At 38.8% G+C, this 14304-nt stretch overlaps 1 protein-coding gene across 1 annotated transcript in view; it reads left to right on the top strand.

Moving 5' to 3' along the window:
* LOC126106679 (uncharacterized) overlaps window positions 1–14304 on the top strand; it is a 99197-nt gene that overhangs the window by 2304 nt on the left and 82589 nt on the right. The window contains exon 2 of the mRNA XM_049913047.1: window positions 9077–9139. Within this exon, the coding sequence (XP_049769004.1) occupies window positions 9077–9139 (63 nt within the window). The remainder of the gene's footprint in view (window positions 1–9076; window positions 9140–14304) is intronic.

Below are 14304 nucleotides of genomic sequence, written 5' to 3'. Positions count from 1 at the left end.
TAATTTTTCACATGCTAGCCATATTCACCCATAGCGGTTTCCAAGACACACTATTTCTTACATGTTATGCAATTTAATTTCTGGTGGCAGCATCAATAATTATCACCCTAACGATTAGACTGCTACTAAAAATTATAACACGGCATATGTCAGCCAGTGTGCATCTGAAATCAACAGTGTGTGAATGTGTTTTATTTTATACAAGTCATTTATTGCTGAATTGTAGTCTGTTCTCCTTTTTGGACATTTCCCATGTGTCGTAATTTCATGAATATGATTAGATATCATAAATATTAAAAAAGTAACAAACCTGAAAATTACAAATAGGTATAGGAACTTATATATGACAGTTTACAAATACACTGGTGTCCGAAATTAAAGCAACAAACCACTATTTCCCAGTCTTGTGTCTAATTCATGTGATAAACATACAAACTGCCAACTTGCGGTTGTCACAAGGTGCTGTAGGTCCACACTTCTTATTGATGGATAATAATGCTCAACCTTATGGAGCAAGGGTTGTTGATGTTTTCTTGGAAATGGAAAATACTGTATGCATGGCATGGCCTGCTCACTCTTCAGTTTGAATCCTATAGAGCATGTCTGGGAAGCACTAGGGAGATGATTTGCATCACATCAGAATTCACCAACCACTCTTCAAAAGAGAATATGCATTATTGCCTCAACGTGAAGCAGCATGCCCCCCATCATTGTCAGGCCTGTATTGGTGCCAGATGTGGTCAAACCCCATACTGAGCACATTAACCAGTTTTGGAAATGTGTGTGCAAATCCGTTAAGCTGGAAAAAAACAAAAAAAAAAAATATTTGTCCACCATTATGTGTGTTGCAGTTGTTTACATTCTGTATCCTTTACATTGTTTCTACTCTACTGTCACCTGTTTATACTGTTTTGTGGCAAAATGAATGCAGCCGTGGAAAATTTCTGTCTGCTGCTCTAATTTTTGACACCAGTGTATTTGGCTCTATCACTTTGAAGATCATTTTATGAATCTTATCTGCAGAGTCTTCAAAGCAAACAAAACTTTTTTTTGTAAAGAAACACTCTTTCTAATCAACAAAAAAGTAAGAAAACAAGTGGTAATATTTAGTAGCGAGGCATAAAAGTGCAAAGAAATTTGATAAATTAATTCCATGTTTACATTTTAACAACCTCTATAATACTCACAATAACTGCTGCAGTTTGGTAACATTGATAACAACTAACTTCTCTGCAAACATACTAAATGGCTCTCAACGTGCTTTGTACAAAGAGTACTGAAGCCCCAAAATGGTTGAAAAATTGTCATGTTCAACTGTTCCTCAAATCTGACCTCACATAGCATGAAAATGCTGAATGTTATAGCCCTGAAATTTAAAAAAATGGTTGTGTAAAGAAAGAAATTTATCTGACCCAAATATACAGGGTGTCTGGGAACACTTTGAATTATTTATTGCACAAGAACTAAACATTGTACAGGTATCATACATATGTCATTTTGAAGAGAAACGCTGAAAGTTTTTTTCATATATACCGCCACAGCATAGTTTAGTAAATCGCCGATAGTCAGCGCTAGTCACCAACACGGCGAGTTTAGGTGCGGAGCGAAGTTTCTGTGTGTTGGAGTTCGACAAAAACAGTGTGCTTCAGCTGTTCAATGGATGTTTAGAACCAAATGTGGTAAGAAGCCACCAACAAGGAAGGCTATTCACCATTGGCACAACAAATTCATTAAGACGGGTTGCTTGTGCCAGCAAAGAGAAGCGAATGTCCCAGTGTGAGTGAAGAGAATGTGGAGCGCACATGGGAGACATGCTTGAACGGGTATGGTAAGAATTCAATTACCATATTACCGTCTGCCAGTCACTCATGGTTCGTGTATCAAATGTTTGTTAAAAAAAAAAAAACTACTACTTTCAGAGTTTCTCCTCAAAATGCAATATGTTTGACATCTGTTCAGTGTTTAGTTCTTGTGTAATAAATAATTGAAAGTGTTCCCAGACTTTATGTACCCCTTTATATTTTTAATTACTACTAGTTTGAATTTTAAGCCATCTTAAATTTGGCCAAAACTACCATAGAGCTCTCATTTTTCTTAGCCTACCACTGAAACCATCCTAAAACATTTAATTTTTGCATCTGAAAACAAATTGTGCCTAGTTTAGGTTTTCTCTACAGGGAACATCAATATGAAATTTGATTGAAACTGGAGATGGCCAGTCGAAGACCACTTGATGTGGTATTATCCTGTTATTAAAAGTGTAAATTTATTATTAACCCCCTGTAGACAATAAACACCCCCCTCCCCCTTCCCTATGAACCAAGGACCTTGCTTGTGTATCTCAGCGATACAGATAGCTGTACTGTAGGTACAACCACGACAGAGGGGTATTTATTGAGAGGCCAGACAAACATGTGGTTCCTGAAGAGGGGCAGCAGCCTGTTCAGTACTTGCACGGGCAACAGTCTGGATGATTGACTACTCTGGCCTTGCGACATCAACCAAAACAGCCTCACTGTGCTGATACTGCAAATGGCTGAAAGCAAGGTCAAACTGCAGCTGTAATTTTTCCTGAGGACTTGCAACTCTACCGCATGGTTAAATGATGATAGCATCCTCTTGGGTAAAATATTCCAGAGGGGGCTACTCAGGAGGATGTTGTCATTAGTAGAAACAAAACTGGCATTCTACAGATCGGAGTATGGAATTTAGGTTCTTTAATCAGTCAGGTAGGTTAGAAACTTAAAGGAGAGTGGATAGGTTGAAGTCAGATATAATGGGAATTAGTGAAGTTTGGCAGTAGGAGGAACAAGGCATCTGCTCAGATGAGTACAAGGTGATAAGTACAAAGTCAAGTAGGCATAATGAATTCTTCATGAAGGAGTGAGTGTAATAATAAATAAGTAAACAGGAATGTGGGTAAGCTAGTATGGCTTTCCTGATCACTGTTCACAAATTTTCACAACAAGATAACCACAGCATTTATGAAAAGAATCTTTAACGTCTGCATGTTCCTATTGTGAAATTGTTTTTGTAATGTCATATTGCCTGAGGATGAGGTATACCCTCAAAACGTGTCACACGATAAATAATACGTTAGTTAACAAATTTTGTGACTGGTAGCGGTAGTTAAAAACCTTTACATATTTTTTGAGGCAGTCATGGTCGTAAAATAGTCAAAATGGTGTGAAAATTACCGAACTGTCAGTTTAATAAGTTATAGTTGCAAAATACTAGAACTAATTCTTTACAGAAGAATGGAACAGCTGGTAGAAGGCAACCTTGGGGAAGATCAGTTTGGATTGAGAGAAACGTAACAACTTGCAAGGCAATAGTGACCCTACCACTTATCTTAGAAGACAGGTTAAGGAAAGACAAATGTACATTTATAGTATTTGTAGGCTTAGGGAAAGCTTTTGACAAAGCTAACTGGAGTACTGTCTTTAACATTCTGAAAGTAGCAGGAGTAAAATACAGGGAGTGAAAGGCTATTTACAACTTGTACAGAAACCAGACGGTGGTTATGAGTGTCGATGGGCATGAAATGGAGGCAGTGGTTGAGAAGGGAGTGAGGCAGGGTTTTAGCCTATCTGCCATGTTATTCAATCTGTACAAGCAGTAAAGGATGCCCCCCCAATTAAAGTTCAGGGAGAAGAAATAAAAACTTTAGGGTTTGCTGATAACATTGTAATTGAGTCAGAGATAGAAAAGGACTTGGAAGAGCAGTTGAACAGAATGGACAGTGCCTTTAAAGGAAGACATAAGATGAACATCAACAGAAACAAAACAAGGATAATGGAATGTAGGCTAATTAAATCATGTGATGCAAAGGGGATTAGATTAGGAAATGAGAGACTTAAAGTAGTAGATAAGTTTTGCTATTTGAGCAGCAAAATACCTAATGATGGCCAATGTTGAGAGGATATAAAAGTAGAGTGGCAATGGGAAAAAAAGCAATTTGAAGAAGAGAAATTTGTTAACATTGAAAATAGATTTAAGTGTTTGGAAGTTTTTTTTCTGAAGGTATTTGTCTGAAGTGTAGCCATGTACAGAAGTGAAACATGTATGATAAATTGTTTGGGCAAAAAGAGAATAGAAGCCTTTTAAATATGGTGCTACAGGAGAATGTTGAAGACTATATGGGTCAGTTACATAGCTAATGAGGAGGTACTGTGGAGACAAGAAATTTGTGGCACAGCTTGATCACATTCTGTGACATCAAGGGCTCACTAGTTTAGTGTTAGAGGGAAGTGTGTGTGTGTGTGTGTGGGGGGGGGGGGGGGGGATAAAAATTGTAGAAGGAGACCAAGAAGTAAATACAGTAACCAGATTGAGAAGGATTTGGGTCGCAGTAGTTATTTGGAGATGAAGAGACTCAGACAGGATAGAGTATCTTAGAGGACTACATCAAACCAGCCTTCGGACTGATGACCACCACCACAACAACAAAAACAGCAACTGACAATAAACATTATATGGATGTTATTCATACATACACCAAGATTTTATGTAAATTAACTGCAAAGAAAATGCAGCATACTACATTATTACAAACTAATCCATGTAAAGTAGTACAGTATATGAACTCGTTTCTGCTCTTGTAGTGATCATTGTCTGTTCTTCGTAATCCTAGGTTAGTTTGTTTTTGCATGTTTCATGAGTCATGTTCATGTCAACTTGTCATGATTTGGAACATGTTGGTAGATTTACAAATAAGAAACATTTTCTTTGTGAAAACATGTTAGCATGCTGGCTGTTCACACGGCTGAATTTGTAAAGCTTAATGTGTCACATTGGTAAAAGTAACCCAGCCACTTATACACTCTTTCTTCTCATCAATTTACCTATAGGATAGAAGAAATTGTCATGGAGAAATTATTGAAGTTTGGTTTTAAGCCTTTCATTATGTGCCAATATCTTTAATTCACAAGGGATAAGGTCAAATATTTGTATGACTACATACTGCACTCCTTTTTGTGCAAGAGTAAGGCAGTGTTGTGGATAGTCGAATCTATTTTTGTTCCTAGTGTAAAATCAAACAATGGAAAGTCCAGGATGGAATAATGACAATATTATGAAAAAGATAGTAGCTACTCACCATATAGCAGAGATGCTGAGTCATAGATAGGCACAGCAATGTCAAACAAAGCTTTTGGCCAAACAGGCCTTCATCAAAATTAGACAAAACACACACACACACACACACACACACACACACACACACACACACACACAAATGAAACTAAGAAACTCACATACACATGAACACATCTGTGGCTGCCAGAGACTTTGATCAGGTGTATGTGAGTTTCTGAGTTTCATTTGCGTGTGTGTGTGTGTGTGTGTGTGTGTGTGTGTGTGTGTGTGTAATTTTGATGAAGGCCTGTTTGGCCAAAAGCTTTGTTTGACATTGTTGTGCCTACCTACGACTCAGCATCTTTGCTATATGGACAGTAGCAACTGTCCTTTTCATAATATTGTCTTTGTTCCTAGTGTTATATTTATGACTGCAACTGTTTTCAAATTGTGCCTGATCATTCACAATGTACTTCAATATTGTGAAAGAATATCCTTACAGCATATTTCTGCACAATGGACACTTAAATGGGCCTGTATGGAATTGCCCCAGAAAATTATTCCATTTGACATCAGTGAATGGAAGTATGCAGTGTAAGCTAATGTTCTAATGCTTTCATCAGTAAAATGAACTATTACATGTAGATAAAATGCTACTAAAGTTAAGCATTAGAGAACATCTATATATGTGATTTCTAATTCATGTTCCAATCAAGAGCAGCTCTGTTGGACTTGATTGCGGTTCTTACATCAGCACTAATGTGCAACATTATTTCTGCTTTATTGGAGTAAGATGAAAGATCATTTGCATATAGGGAGAAGAGTAGTGGTTTCAGACTTGATACCTGTGGAATGCCAATAGTAATTTGTCCCCATTAAGAAGATTATTCATCACAAGAGCTGTGTAACACTTTGCTTCATATTAATGAAATTAGAAGTGAACCATGTACTCACTGTACATAAAAAATCATGAACTTTAATTAGCTCCAAACAAATTTTGTCACTTGCTCAGTCAAATGGTTTAGACAGAGCACAGAATAACCATTTAGGCAAAATCTTGTCATTCAGGTATTTTAATACACAATTGCTGAAATGGTAGATAGCATGTTCAGTGGAGAGGTTCTTGTGGTATCCAAATTATGATTGATACTGAATCTTATATTTGTCGATATGCTCTACCATCATGAAATACATTACCTTCTCCAGAATGTTTGAGGAGAAAGTTAATAGTGAAATCAGGTGATAGTTGTTAATGACTGTCTTACTAGTTTTTTCACCTGCCTCGAGATGACTGGGTGTTTGTGTTCTCTTCATCATTTCATCATCATTCATGACAATGACGAGATTGGACTGAGCAAGGGTTGGGAATTTGTATGGGCTCTGATAATCGCGCAGTTGAGTGCCCCACAAACCAGTCATCATCATCATCTTCCTAGTTACAGAAGATTCTGACAGTAACATAGTTTAGTCTGCCAGGAAAGCAACACTGTGAAAGCAATGCAGTGCATTAAATATATTGCTGAATACAGTAGCTGTATCAGAAGAATATGCTTTTAATATTGTGCTTGGAAGATTATCAAACTCATGAGGATTTTTCCTTTTGACAGAGTTATTTATCTGGAAGATGGTGGAGTGATCTGTATTGATAGGATGCTTATCACACAAGTTGTCACATATAGCCTACAGAAATGCTTTTTTCTGCAACGAATAAGAGGGGTAGTTAGAATAGTTTAATATTTTCTCATTAACATAATTGAATAGCTTTGGGCTTGTCTCAGTTTGCCACCTTCTCATCAGCAGTAATTGATCTTCGGTTGTCTAGGAAAGTATTTGTTGCTGCAAAATATCATCATTGCTAGCAAACTGGTTAACATATGACAGCAAGCTCTACATAGCCTGTGGCATCCTCAAAAAGTTTTTGTATATGCTTTGAGGTGACATTTCATTGTTATTGTGAACCACAAGCCACTCATTTTCACCTTCCGTAAGAAGCAAGGCAATTCATCACTGTGCTAGTAGTGGGATTTGGACTTTATGGTGCATTTCACTCCAGAAATTTAACATGTTTATGGTAAAAAGAATGGATGAGCAAATGTTTTGTCTCTGACTGATGTCATTACAAACGGAATTGGCTAGCTAGCACTTGCTGACACTCAAGCAGGAGACAATGAACCGAAGGCTTGCTGCCCAGGCTTCTTCATATCCCATACTAAAATGTAGCACTGTATTGCAAAATGCCAATTTCACAAGTGCATCTCTTCATATCAAGTGTGCTTGCTCAAGCAAGCAATCTTTCCATCTACAGCTTCTCCCATACAGGATTAAAGGCTACAGCGTGACTATTGGTAAAGGCATTTGTTTGGCCATATATCAAGAAGGACTGCAAGGTATTGGTCCACCATTGCAACAAAATAACATGCCACATTGTGATTCTGCTCAGTACTTCCTACCTCGTCTCAAAGCTTTGAGTGTATCCGTGTTGACATCACTGGACATTAATAACTATCACAAGGATATCAACACAGCCTTGACCAGCTGTTTCTCTCATTGGCTTGAGGCCTGCAAATGACAGATCCATTAGGAGCAATATTAGCCACAATCTTATTCCTTAAAAATATCTCATTAACCACATTTATGATTTGTCTGATGACTCACAGATGTAAATTCTGCGTAACTCAAATGTATATATTAAACAGATCTTTACTTTGAAAGTGAGGAGACAGTTAATAGGGATCCATGTAAAGGAAATACTTTGTTTGAAGTGTTAAACAAAAATTGTTTGAAAAAATTAGTGATATCCATAATTTGTGGTTAATTTACCTCACAGGAGTAGCCAGCAATTGCAGCTTGTGCCTGTTAATGTGTAACTTGATTCATTTAATATGAAGCTGTTATTTGTACAGATACAATTGGTGATCTTGCAGTTCCCGAAGAATGAAATTACAATGAAATCAGACCTTTAGCTGCTTACAGGTGCTGATAAATATCAACGGGGACAGTTGAAAATGTGTGCGCCAACCAGGACTCGAACTCGGGATCTCCTGGTTACATGGCAGACATTCTGTCGGAATGAGCCATTGAGGACACAGAGGATAGTGCGATTGCAGGGACTTACCTGTGGCACACTCCCCGTGAGACCAACATTTCCAGCTTACTGTCCACACACTACATTTGCAGTGCCCCTACCCACTATACTCATTACTTGTGGCAGCCAGTCTACCAATTCCTGTAAGAGTTTGAGTAATTTGAGTGCATGAGTGAAGAAGATCATTGGCCAGTAAGCCTTATCCATATGAATATGGTATCTGTTCTTTCGGACATGTCCGAAAGAGCAGGTACCATTGGTGATCTTGCAGCTCTCAAAGAATGAAATTACTATGAAATCTAGACCATTAGCTGCTTATAGGCACTGATAAATATCAACGGGGACAGTTGAAAATAGCTGTGAGATCACCAGTGGTATCTGTTCTTTTGGACATGTCTGAAAGAACAGATACCATATTCGTAGAGATATGGCTTACTGGCCAATGGTCTTCTTCAGTGCGGATGCACTCACATTACTCAAACTCTTACAGGAATCGGTAGATTGACTGCTGCGAGTAATGAGTAGAGTGGGCAGGGACACTGCAAATGTAGTGTGTGGACAGTAAATTGGAAATGTGGGTCTCACAGGGAGCATGCCAGAGATAAGTCCCTGCAGTCACACTATCCTCTGTGTCCTCAGTGGCTCAGTCGGATAGAACATCTGCCATGTAAGCAGGAGATCCTGGGTTCTAGTCCCGGTTGGGGCACACATTTTTCAACTGTCCCAGTTGATATTCATCAATGCCTGTAAGCAGCTAAAGATCTGATTTCATTGTAATTTCATGATTCATTTCATGTCCCTAAAGGCTGTCCTTCACAATGAGATTTATCAAATGTGATCTGTGAATATTCATCTGCTGACCTTTTGTTTTCTCTCCATATTTGCTTATTTGTCTGGCCTGTTCTCTTCTCACAGGAATCTGCAGGAGAGAGAGATGCAGTAGCAGTGTGTGGTGAAGTGGATATCAAGGAAGAACCAGTAAGTAATACAAATGCAAATACTCATTGTAGCTTCTCATTGAGATATTGCTTTTCATGTAGTCATTGTGGCAATAAAGTCAGTGCATTGCTTTCCTAAAACCACACACACACACACACACACACACACACACACACACACACACACAGACAGAGAGAGAGAGAGAGAGAGAAATTTTCGTGGCAGACTATATTGTATTGGGGTACTGCAGTGTGTGTGTGTTTTCTGTGCTAGTTATCTCTGAATAAGATCCTTTTCCAAACATTTAGCAATGTTGTTAGCCTTCTTTATGTGAATATTGATCAGTCAACACTGCAACTGTATGCCGAGTTGTTACCTTTACTCCTTCCTTTATTTTGTTCCACACAGAACTTTTCATTATCATATTTGTATCACCACATGGCTCTGTTTCATCCTGTTACCTCATGCCATCTGTCCTCCATTGCTGTACTGTGTTCTGTATCTGTTTTTTCCTCTCTCCTAAAGCCCATCTGTATGTCTCACTTTGGTTTGTATCTCCACAGTTGTTATACTCATGTCTTACCACCTGTCACTAGTGCATTTGTGCTTGATTTTGTGATATGCTCTGGTAACAGCCACTCCTCCTGCAACACCCATTATCACCTACTGACCTGATTACCAGATTACAGTCAAACATTTTCTAACAAGTTACCTCATTTTATTCTCTAACCCAGGGCTTCCCAACGTGTGGTCCGCAGACCCCTTAGGGGTCCGCCAGCTCTTTCTAGGGGGTCCGCAGCCACATTTGACCAAATCGTGTAAAATAATGAGTAAAATTATTGAATAAAAATGTGAAAATCAAATTCATCACAATTTTTTTTTTTTTTTTTTTTTTTTTTTGCGTGTGTAAAACAAGTGTACTTTTACTTCAGGTCGTATTCCAAAGCAGCGTTTGCGGTTCCTAAGTGAGAACACATACACAGTTTAGTGCCGGTGAATGCAGCTTCTCTGATCGACTGTTTCGCAACAGTATGGGGGTTATTTGTGCGTGGACTCACGGCGCTAGATGCGCTGAAACCTTTTACGTATGTGCGGAGCGAGCTTTGTCGACCAATCACAGCACTCGCTGGCACGTATGCGGTTCCAGGCATCGTTAAATGTTAAACTTGTTTAATGTTAAACTTGTTTTGTTAGTGCACTACCTATTTCATAAGCCGATTTTTGACCAGTTTATTACTTCTAACATGGATCCGTGGCTGAAGTCAGGATCATTGAAGAAGGGTGCGGTTTCTCCATCGCCTTCACAACAATGGAAGTTTCCAGTTGAAATGAATGAGGAGGGGGGACGGCCAAAGGAAGAACAATCACAAGAAGCTCCAAAGACTATTGATACTTCGCGGAGGAGTGGGGGGGGGGGGGGGTCATTGGGAACATGGCACTTGCATTAAGAAGCTTTCAGTTCCCATGGGTTTCGCTCTGAAATTTAAAGTTACTGTGCTCTTGATTGACTAGGGGTCCGCCAAGGATTTTTCGACTGTAGAAGGGGTCCGCCAAGGATTTTTCGACTGTAGAAGGGGTCCGCCAAGGATTTCAACTGTAGAAGGGGTCCGCCAGCAGAAAAGGTTGGGAAGCCCTGCTCTAACCCATCCACCCTTTTTCCAAAGACTGTTCTTGTCATTATGTCACGTGATATCTGTTGTCATTTCCTTACCTCCAGGAGTCCTAGTCCCACAAAGCATGCAGGAGAACTTCTTTGCCATTTGAAAGTTAGGAGACAGGTACTGGCAGAAGTGAACCTGTGAGTGTGGATTGTCAGTTATGCTTGAATACCAGGCAGAAATGCTAACCATCACACGACCACAGCATTATGGTTAACACTGCTGCACAAACTACCCAAGCTGAGTGCCCTTCCCAACACAAACTTCAGTTCATATCTTCTGCTTATTTTCCCTTACATTGTCGCTACTGTCAGGGCTCTCTGGCATTTGAACAGCAACCCAGCATTGGATGTAATGGGAAAGTCCTGTACCAGAGGTGATCTTATAGATTTTATATTTTGCCCTGAGACATGTAAATCTCTTCTTTATCTATATGATTATAAGGTCGCCTATGGTACAGGACTTTCCCATTATGTCCAATGCTGTGGTACTATTCCAATGCTGGAGAGCCCTGGCAGTAGTGACAATGTAAGGGAAAATATGCAGAAGAAGTTTGTGTTGAGGAGGGCACTCAGTTTGGATAGTTCGTGCAGCAGTGTTAATTATAGTGCTGTGGTGGTGTAATGGTTAGCATTTCTGCCTAGCAAGCAAGAAGACCTGGGTTTGAGATCTGGCTGCAACACAAATTTTAATTCATGCTTGAATAGTTCAACTGTTAGAGCACTTGTCTGCAAAAAGAGAGGCACCTGGTTCAAGTCTCCCAATAAGTATCAAATCTGTTATTGTTTTTGTTGTTGTCTCCATCATCATCATCATCATCATCATCATCATTATTCATCATCATCATCATCAGTCCTAAGAATAGTTTGATGTAATTCTCCATGCTCGTCTATACTGTTCAAGCCTCATCATCTCTGAATAACTGCTTCAACCTGTGTACAAGGTGTGTACAAGGTGTGATCAAAAGGTAACACAAATTTTTGTATTTTAAAGAACCTTTATTTATTCATCAACATCAACTTTGTCCCCTTCAGAGCAATCTCCCTCTGATATAATACACTTATGCTGGGCACTTTTCCCAGCTTTTGAAGCACTTCTGAAATTCATTTTTCATTATTGTATTCAGCTTTTCAGCAATTCTGTTTTTATTACATCAATGGTGGCAAAATGATGTCCTTTCATAGTTCTATTCAGCCTCAGGAATAGAAAGAACTCACAGTGGGTCATTTCTGTTGAATACAGTGGCAGAGGCAACATAACAGTTTTGTTTTGTTTTGTCAAAAAATAACAAACATGCATTGGGGTGTGAACAGGAGCATTACTATGATGCAATTTCCACAAGTGGTTTCGCTACAGTTGTGGTCATTTTCTTTGGAGTGCTTAGTGCAAACTGTGCACGACTTCCAGGTAGTATTCCTTATTGACTGGTACAACCATAAGGCAGGAACTCATGATGCCCTATGCCACTATAATTGAAGAAAACGGTGAGAAGAACCTTCACATCTGATCGAACTTGATTTTTTTCACCTATTATAGCTTCATTTAGAAGCGCTGGATCGTTGTGAACTTCATTCATCAATCCCCGAGTCATTCAACAGTTTCGATGCTACATGTTTCATACCCAAACCATCTAAAAAAAATTGCTTGGCATCAGCCAGAGGATATGCTGACATCAACAGCAACCTTTCTGATGGAGATTATCCAGAACCAATTGTTTACTTTTTCCACTCTGTCATCAGTAATTGTTGTGCTAGGATGACTTTGGCAGTCATCTTCTTCAGTGCCTTCTCAACCCTCTTTGAAATGTTGATACCACTCTTAAACTCTTGTCTTACTCAAAGTAGATTCGCCAAAAGCCACAGTCAACGTTTTGAATGTTACACTGCTCTTTATTCCACTATTCAAGCAAAATTTAATGGAAATTCTTTGCTCTGTCTTTTTGCAAAGTAAAAATTCACCAAGCACTTGATAACACATATAACCTTTTTGACTGTCAACAGTAAACTAAATAATTGAAACATCTGAAAAGATAAATTTATATCAGGAACATATGCACCAACAAGATAAAAAGAAATAAATTTGAAAATTAGGTTTTTAAAGCCTGCAAAATTAAAAATTTCCCATTACTTTGTGATCACATCGGATGTCAATCTACTTCTGTATTCATCCCTTGGCCTGCCTTTGTGATCCCCCCTCCCCTCTCCCCCTCCACCCTTCTTCATCCCACACACACAAACAGTACTGACAGTTCCTCGATGCACCAGGCTGTGTCCTGTCAGTTGATCCCTTCTTTTAATGTTGTGCCAGAAGGTTCTTTTTTCAGCAGTTTGCTTCCATACCTTCTTGTTTGTTATTCAAACTAGCCATCTAATCTTCAGCATTCTTCTTTAGCTCCATGTTTCAAAAGCTTCTTTTCTCATCTTGTCTGAACTGCTTACTGTCCAAGTTTCAGTTCTGTACTAGAATAAACTTGCCCACACCTAAATTTGTATTAGATTTAGATTAGATTTGTATTAGTTTTTTTCCAAAAATACTGCTCGTGCTATAGCTTCTCTCCATTTTATATCCTTTCTACTTTGATCATTGTCAGTAATTATGCTGCCTAAATAGCAAAACTTACTAACTATTCTTAGTTTCTCATTTTCTAAGCTTATTCTCTCAGCATTTCCTGATTTAATTTATCTATATTCCATTAACCTTCTTTTACTTTTATTGATATACATTTTACAACCTCCTTTCAAGACACTGTCCATCTGTTCAGCTGCTCTTCCAAGTTCTTTGCTTTCTCTGAGAGAGTTACAATGTCATCAACAAACCTCGGAGTGTCTTAACCCTGAAATTTACTTCTCTTTCCAAACTTACCTTTGTTTCTGTAACTGCTTGCTCTGCTCTCAGATCGAATAACATTGGGATAGGCTACAAGTATGTACTACTCCCTTCTCAACCACTCTTTCTCCTTCATATCCTTCTGCTCTTACAGCTGCAGTCTGGTTTCCATCAAATTGTAGATAATCTTTTGCTCCCTGGGTTTAATCCCTGTTGCTTTCAGAATCGGAAAGAGTGTTCAGTCAATAATGGCAAAACCTTTCTCTAAATCTACAAAATCTGTAAGTGTAGGTTTTCTTTTCTTCAACTACGTGCTAGGATAAGCCATAAGGTTAGCATTGCCTTGTGTGATCCTACATTTCTAATGAACCCAAACTGATCTCCTCCAAGGGTGGCTTCTATAGTTCTTCCATTCTTCTGTAAATATTTCATGTCAGTATTTTGCCACCTCAACTTATTTGAACTGAAAGTTCAGTAACATTCACACTGTCATCACCTGCTTTCTTTGGGGTACAAATTACTCTTCTTAAGGTCTGAGACTACTTAGCCTGTCTCATAGATCGTGCACACCAGGTGGACCTGTTTTGTCATTGCTGGCTCCCCTACAGATCTTAATAATTCTAAGTGAATGTTGTCTACTTCAAAGACCTTATTTTGCCTGAGGTCTTTCAGTGCTGTGCTAAATTCTTCTCACAGTATCGTATCTCCCAACTCACATTG

Source organism: Schistocerca cancellata, chromosome 10 (genome assembly GCF_023864275.1).
Source record: "Schistocerca cancellata isolate TAMUIC-IGC-003103 chromosome 10, iqSchCanc2.1, whole genome shotgun sequence".
Classification (NCBI taxonomy): domain Eukaryota; kingdom Metazoa; phylum Arthropoda; class Insecta; order Orthoptera; family Acrididae; genus Schistocerca; species Schistocerca cancellata.
The sequence above is the reverse complement of the archived record's forward strand: the minus strand, read 5'-3'. Positions and strand labels throughout refer to the sequence as shown.